The sequence below is a fragment of the Felis catus genome, chromosome A2 (genome assembly GCF_018350175.1).
Source record: "Felis catus isolate Fca126 chromosome A2, F.catus_Fca126_mat1.0, whole genome shotgun sequence".
In the NCBI taxonomy this organism is placed as follows: domain Eukaryota; kingdom Metazoa; phylum Chordata; class Mammalia; order Carnivora; family Felidae; genus Felis; species Felis catus.
The window spans coordinates 13,060,093-13,067,413 of record NC_058369.1 but is presented as its reverse complement, the minus strand read 5'-3'; the positions used below and the strand labels follow the sequence as shown (position 1 = coordinate 13,067,413).

Here is a 7,321-nt window from a genome sequence, read left to right as displayed (position 1 = left end):
GGGACCGGGGCCGGCGCAGGGCTTCGTGAGGCCCCAGAGGCTGCAGGGAGGCAGTGAGAACGCTAACCCGAGGCCCCAGAGGCCGTGCCGATGGGCTTACGGGCAACAGGGGACAGCAAGAAAAAGCCGTGTGTCTGGCTCTTGCCTGGTGAACATGAGCTCCCCAGCGAAAGTCCTGCCTTCTGAAACTCCGAAAGCGTTCTGTGCCACATGGGGACAGACAGTAAATAACTGGGATTCAGGCACTGGACACTCTGCAAGTTTATTTCTTCAATTCAACTAGGAAACAAAACCTTGGTGCTTGGAAAGGCCCATGCGCAACAGCACTGGCCCCAGCGTTTGAGGGGCTGGATGCTACTGCAGAATTGGGGGGCGGGACGGACAGTCTGAGTGGCCAGGAGTCCGGGATGAGTCCGGGATGAGCCACCAATGAGGCCGACCACCAACACGAGGTCTGAACTGTCACCAACAAAGCCAGTGGGGATATTCAATGGGCTGGAACTTCCAAGGCCCCGAAGTCCATCTCAGACACCACCCCCAGGCGGGAGACCTCCCCCTACACCACCGCTGCCACTCCTGTGGGTCCCACCAGCAGCGGCGTCAGATGGGGACCCCCTAGAGTCCTCTGCCAGGGTGAGTGTCTGGATGGTGAGCCGAACAGCCACCCAGCGCAGTCTTCAAGGCTCCTCTAGCAAGAGCTCCGTGGAGGCACCTAAAAGGAGACATCTGGGCAGGGGCAATGTCTAAGGGCTCACAGTCAATTCTGGAAGCTTCCGGGCATCAGGAAGGGCAGACAGGGGACAGGAGGGAGGCCCACCAAAGACGGTTAAGTGCAAAAGGCAACTGGCCCAGCCTGGGAGAGATTTCTAGCTGGCCTGGAGGTCCCTTGACAATGACCCCCCCTGACCCCCAGGTGGGCGGGGCAAACCACGTGGATCCTCTGCTCAGGAAGGGTGATAGAGGGTCTGTCTGGAGCTCAGACTGGCCTGTGACGCCCTGGGGCCCAGCAGCCTGGGGAGGCGCGGACTGTCGCTCCTTAAGGCACAGCTGAGACTCGGGAGGCTGAGAAGCTCCACTCTGGGTCCATGACCCAGCAGGGAGGACAGCTGGGCCCTGCATGCCCGCAGATCTCAGGAGAGAGCAGGGGAAAAGAAAGAGGGAAGAGGTGTGGGCATACAGGACAGCGGGGAGGCTGAGAAGCAGGGAGGAGAGAGACGCACAGAGCCACAGGCACGGGAACTCAGGCAGGAGACAGCCCCGAGGAGGAGAGAGGAGAGAGAGGGTAGCAGAGCCGTGGGCTCTTCCTGGGCTCCTCTGGCTGCTGAACACCAGGGTGGCCCCACCTGGCATGGCTGGGCCAGTCCCCCAGCCTCACTGGCAGGGCCGGGCGGGGAGTCTCTAGTGGGCGGAGGAGGAGCGTCAGAGGGCAAAGGCACCCGAGCAGATGCGAGTGTAGACACTCTGGTCGAGGGGCAGGTAGTGGCCCTGCTTCAGGTCCAGGAAGAAGAGCCGGTCCGAGGTCTGGCGTGGGTCAAAGCCCTCATGCTGCAGCCGCGTCTTCTGGATCTTGAAGGTGCCTGTAGGGGTGAGGATGGGGATACTCAGCAAGGGGGTTCCAGGGACCCCCAACTCACCAACCTCTCCTACACCTCCAGGCTTCTGCATAGGCCATCCCCTCGGCTGGAAACAGTCTTCCTCATTTTGTCTGCCTGATTCTCCTTCGCCCTTCAGATCCTGACTTCATGCCCCCTCCTCCAGGGAGGCCTCCCTGACTACCCCCATCACAGCCGCATACTCTGTGTACTCCCTGCCTGGTCACACGGACAGCCCCGAGACCAAAGCAGGGCTGAGTCTGTCACACGGTAGGTCAGGGGGCAAGCAGCCTGTAGCCGAGGGCCAAATTTGGCCCATCATCTGTTTTGTAAATAGTTTTATTGGCATGAAGCTATGCCTACCCATCTACACATTGTCTAGTACAGCTTTTACACCACAGAGCCAGAGGTGTATGGGACAGAGACTGCATGGCCCCAAAACTAAAAATATTTACTATCTGGTCCTTTAAGGAAAAGTTTGCACTCCCTACAGTGAACAAGTAAAGGAAGGTTTCACGAAAGATAAGCCTAGGAGCACCTGGGTGGCTCAGTTGGTTAAGCATCTGACTTTGGCTCAGCTCATGCTCTTGAGGTTCATGGGTTCAAGCCCTCTATCGGCCTCTCTACTGTCAGCACAGAGTGCTCTTTAGATCCTCTGTCCCCCTCTCCTTGTGCCCCTTCCTTGCCCTCTCTGTGTCTCTCTCTCTCTCTCTCTCTCTCTCAAAAGTAAATAAACATCAGGGCGCCTGGGTGGCTCAGGCAATTGAGCATCTGACTTCGGCTCAAGTCATGATCTCACAGTTCGTGAGTTCGAGCCCCGCGTCGGGCTCTGTGCTGATGGCTCGGAGCCTGGAGCCTGCTTCAGATTCTGTGTCTGTCTCCCTCTCTCTGCCCCTTCCCTGCTCATGCTCTGTCTCTCAAAAATGAACAAACATTAAAAAAAATGTTTTTTTTTTTTTAAAAAAAGATAAAGCTAAGGGTTCGGGCTAGTAGGAAAAAATGGACGAGGGATACCTGTATGCTTTAGAGTTGAGGTGTCTTGTTCTAAATAAAACTTCAAAAGCATAAACCATAACATTAAAAAAAGGGGGGGTAAGTTTGTATCAAAATTAAGGGCTTCTTTTCAACAAAAGCCCCATAAACAAGGTTAACGGTTCGACTCCCAAAATAGAAGACTTCTGATGTCCGAAACTGCTACGGAATTAACATCTGGACGATTAGGAGAAACTCTCACAAATCAAAAAGAAAAAGACAGCAAGGCTATACAAAGATGGGCAAAAGATACAAACAGGCAATTTACAGAAGCAGGAAATCTCCTAGATAACAAGATGATTTGCTCAAAGTTCCTAGTCCACCAGAAAAAATGCAGGAAATGGAAGAAATGCCCCAAACACTGCAGAATGCCTAGTGGGGGTAGGATCGAGGAATGGAAATAAATAACGATGCTAATAACACAAGAGAAAGGCCCTGCGTGAGCCCACCGTGCCTGCTGGCCACGAACCATTGTGTCAGACTTGGCACAAGGATCTGAACCAGGACAAATAAGCAAATGGTTGTTGAACCAAAAGACAGATGGACGGACAGACGGAGAGGCGAGAGGCCGCACCTGTAGTGTCCACTTGGGGCAGGAGGCGTAGGAAGATGGGCCGGGCATAGGGCGCCAGCACCTTCTGCAGCTCTTGGTACAGCACATTGGGGCTCAGCTGGCCGTGGGGGTCCGCGATGGCCGCCATGCCTGCTTTGCCCTCTACTCCTGGAGATAGAGGTTTCACTGAGAACACCCCACCTTTTGTGCCGCCGCAGGACTGAATACACCCTCAGACAGAGGCCCCTGGTCTCTGATCTCTAGTCCCTTCCATCTGAGATAACGCTTGCTGAAGCAGCAATCATTATTCTTATTGAGCTTTGGCTGTACTCGCTGCAACTCTGAGACAGTCGCTTTCACGATCCCATGTACTGGATAAGGAAACCGAGGGGTTATCATCCAGGAGGGGTAACTCCAGCTCCAGTGCCCCGACGCAGGTTGCTATGTGCAGTTATCCGAGCTGAGCACTGCCCAAGAGCACCTGTACCTCCAAGCTCATGCAGGTTGGGCTCCTCTGGGGCTGCCATACCCTAGGACCACCCCCACAAACCCAGCTTGCCTGGCACAGCCACCCCGTACACAGCCACATCTGTCTGGCCCAGCAGGCGGCTGAGCACGCCCTCCACCTCAGTGGTGGAGACATTCTCCCCACGCCAGCGGAAGGTGTCCCCGCCACGGTCCCGGAAGTACATGTAGCCCAGCTCATCCATCACCAGCACGTCGCCTGGCAGAGGGGAGGAGGAGAGGTAAGTTGGTGGCCCGCCATCCCCACAGCCAGCCCCCAGGATCTTCGCACCTGAGAGGTAGGCGCTGTCGCCCTTGCGGAAGACACTGTGGGCGATCTTCTTGCTGGTGGCGCTCTCGCTAATGTAGCCATCGAAGCGACGCAGCGGGTCCTGCTGGTTGATCTGGCCCACGAGGAGGCCAGGCTCCCCTGGAGAGGAGGCCACCCTCAGGCTGCGCTGGGTGGGCCGGGGGCGGGGGCCCCGGTTCCCCAGGGGACTGGGCAGGGCCTGGCTCACCGGCCTGACACGGGATGCAGAGGCCCTGGGCATCCCGCAGTAGTTCCATGGTGTCCTCGTTGACCTTCACCAGCCGGATGGGGTACACATGGGGCAAGATACGGCTGTTAAAGCCACAGGAGCCGACCTGGGAGGGGGCGAGCCACGTCGCTGAGGAGCCCCGTGGGGCATGGTGTCCTCCCCACTGACACCTTGCCTCTCCTGCCCCAGGGCCTGGAATTAGCACCCCGTGTCCCTGAACTCTGTGGCCTTGGGCGATACGAAAAAAGGGGTATTAAGGGCCGGGCCGCCTTCCCAGGACTCATGCCCCTCCTCCCATCTCCCCGGCCTCCTTTGGCCATCATCTCGTGAGGAAACCTGCTGACTGGTCACCACTTCCTGGTCCCCAAAACCCTCTATGCTGGCAGGAAGTGAATGCCTGGGGTAACCCCGGAGCCACGTGGGGACACTGGCAGAGCTTCTGCCCGCTCCCCGCTGCATGCCACCTTGCCTGGCTCAGTCCAGTGAGCACAAATCCCTGTCTAATGGGTCTGTGCTGCTGTGTGCTGTTGGGTAGGTCTGTTACGACAGCAACTGGTGTTAATGCACGGTGGGGGCAGTGCCTTGTTCTCAGGTCCTGAGGACCCAAAACACAGACAGGAAACAAATCACTGCCCCTCCGGTGTTTGCTTTATTGTTATTCTCATTAGCGGTGCCTGGCTTAGGACGGGAGGAGTTCGATAAGGCAGCAGGGTCCTGCTAAGGCAGGACGGAAACATTAACTGCGAATCATAAAAGCAACCAGAGAGCTTGCAACCTGGGGGTGCCGCGCTGAGCTCGTGATTACGTTGGGTGATTAGAACAGGACCAATGGGCTGTCGTCCCCATGTACAGAGGAGGAAGCCAAGGCCCAAGGAGTCTGCGTGACTTACCCAGTAGGAGGGGATGGGCACCCCAACCCTGGCCCCTGGATCCCCCAGAGTCCCGCTCTCCCCTGGCCATCTCCACAGGTGCAAATAGAAAAGGCTGAGCCCCTTGCCCAAGGCACACATGGCCTCACCGAGGACTTGAATTCAGGAGCACCGTCAAGCCACTAACTGTGCATGCCGGAAGAGGGACCCCCACCCCCACCCCGCGCGCCCTGGCAGTCCCAGGCGCCCCCCCCCCCCGCCCCTCCCCTGCCCTGTGCCGCCTGGCCGGGCCCTCCCAGCAGATCAGGCTGCTCTGGGAGAACGCGGGGCCGGGGAGGCAGAGGTAGCAGCGATCCCGGAAGGTCGGAGCCTGCCCCGCGCCGCCCCACTGCCGCCCACCTTCCCGTCCACGTTGGCGATGCTGCAGTTACACTCGGTGGCTCCATAGAACTCGCCGATCTGGCGCACGCCGAAGCGCTCGGTGAACTCCTCCCAGATGGCGGGCCGCAGCCCGTTGCCCACGGCCAGGCGCACGCGGTGCCGCCCCTCGGCCTCGCGCACCGGCTGCTTCAGCAGGTAGCGGCAGATCTCCCCGATGTACTGGACCACCTGGGGGCGGGAGAGGGGGGGAAGCGAGGGTTGGGCGGCCACGCCGGGCCCCAGCCCCCGAGCCGCCCCTCCAACCTGGGCGCTAGGAACAAAGCGCTCTTAAAGGACGATGGTAACAAAACAGCCCAGGCCGTTTACGCCTGCCCCTCGCCCGAATCCACGCCAGGGGCAGGGGCCGAGAGGACGCGGTCAGCGTCTCCCGTGCCCCTCCGCGCTCCGTCCATCCCCACGCTGCCTCTCTGACCCGAACCTCAGCGCCCCGCCCCCCCTCCGCAGGGCTCCTTCCCTCCCCGTCTCAAGGGTCCACCCCGGGGGGGGGGGGGGGGGTGAGTCATCTCCCAGATACCCCAGGTGCCTTCAAGTCCTTATCTGAGGTTTGCCTTCCTAAGGATTACCCAATTTTACTAGGGGTCACAGACAGTAAGTAACCAGACCAAAGCTGGTAAGTGAGTGCTTGATTTGAATCTGGGCATCGCGGCCTGAGTGTGAACGAAACAGTTGCACGCTCAGGATGAAGCGCCAAGTTGATCATTACAGCTCCAAAGTGTTCACAGCGTCCCCTCACCAACAGGATAAAGTCCAAATTTCTGCCAGTGGTCAATTCCCTTCGCCCCCCCCCCCGGCCCCCACTGCCTCCCCTCCTTCCCTTTCCCACCAACACCCTGTGCCACACAGGGCTCCTCCTCAGGGCCTTTGCACATGCTGTGCCCGCTGCCTGGAGCGAAAATCCTTCCCCAGGGATGCATCTGGGTCCCCAGGGTTTGGGCCAAATATCACTGCCGCGGAGAGGCATTCCCTGCACAGTGCTTGTTGAATCCCTGATGAATAAACACATGTGCTGAGTATTCTACCGCCAAACACAGAGCTCATCCGTTTAATTCTCCCAACACGCCACGCGGGACAGGAAGGCATGAGATTCACAGAGGGAAATGGCCCGTCCAAGATCATCAGCTGCGGGACACGAGGCAAGCCCAGGATGGGGCAAGGTCAGGGCCTGAAGGTGGGGAGTTCTCTCCCGCGGTCCCTAGGCTCAGGTCAGTGCTTTTGCCGGGGGCCCAGCCCACGCCAACCTAAGACACAGCGGGGCCAACCAGCCCAGTCCGTCCCCAGCTAGTAATTGGTTCAAGGGTGAGCACATGACCAGAATTAGGCCAATGAGAATCAGCCCCAGACTGTCGCTACCTGAGCTGCTGAAACCCTGCCAGAAGAAACAGGGCTGAGAAGGAAGCTGCACACCTAGGAAGGAGAAAAACCAGAAATGGACAGAGACAGAGCACCTCCTGGATCAGGCCGTGCCTGAAGCTGTCCCCATGTAGCCTTCTCAGGCCCATGAGCTCATAAATCCCCTTCTTCAAGAAGCCAGGGCTTAGGTTAGGGTTTTGGCTCCCGTCAACTGCCCAAGTACCGCCCTCCAAACCATCACCAGGCAGTCGCAGCCATGCTCTGGCCAGCTCTCAGCTGTCCTCTTCAGGCCAGGGGAGGGACAACCCAGCCACGATTGAGGCAGTGGAGGGAGACCATGACACCACCCCCCCCCCCCCACCAACCATGGCCCTGAGTCTGTGTCACGCTGAAAGCAAACAGCTGATCTTTACCTCTGCCTGGACCCCGGGACAGACCCAG

General features: G+C 58.6%; 1 protein-coding gene across 4 annotated transcripts in view; it reads right to left on the bottom strand.

Moving 5' to 3' along the window:
* Positions 1 to 243: 243 nt before the first annotated feature.
* Positions 244 to 7,321, bottom strand: part of SLC27A1 (solute carrier family 27 member 1) — a 33,697-nt gene continuing 26,619 nt past the window's right edge. For 2 of the 4 annotated variants that reach the window (XM_011290625.3, XM_045048038.1), the window contains exons 8-13: positions 5,489 to 5,698; positions 4,200 to 4,326; positions 3,974 to 4,111; positions 3,737 to 3,901; positions 3,199 to 3,345; positions 244 to 1,577 (exon numbers count right to left, since the gene is read on the bottom strand). In XM_011290625.3, the coding sequence (XP_011288927.1) occupies positions 1,420 to 1,577; positions 3,199 to 3,345; positions 3,737 to 3,901; positions 3,974 to 4,111; positions 4,200 to 4,326; positions 5,489 to 5,698 (945 nt within the window). In that variant the 3' untranslated portion in view covers positions 244 to 1,419. The remainder of the gene's footprint in view (positions 1,578 to 3,198; positions 3,346 to 3,736; positions 3,902 to 3,973; positions 4,112 to 4,199; positions 4,327 to 5,488; positions 5,699 to 7,321) is intronic. The other 2 variants (XM_023247108.2, XM_023247114.2) reach the window with 2 other exon arrangements.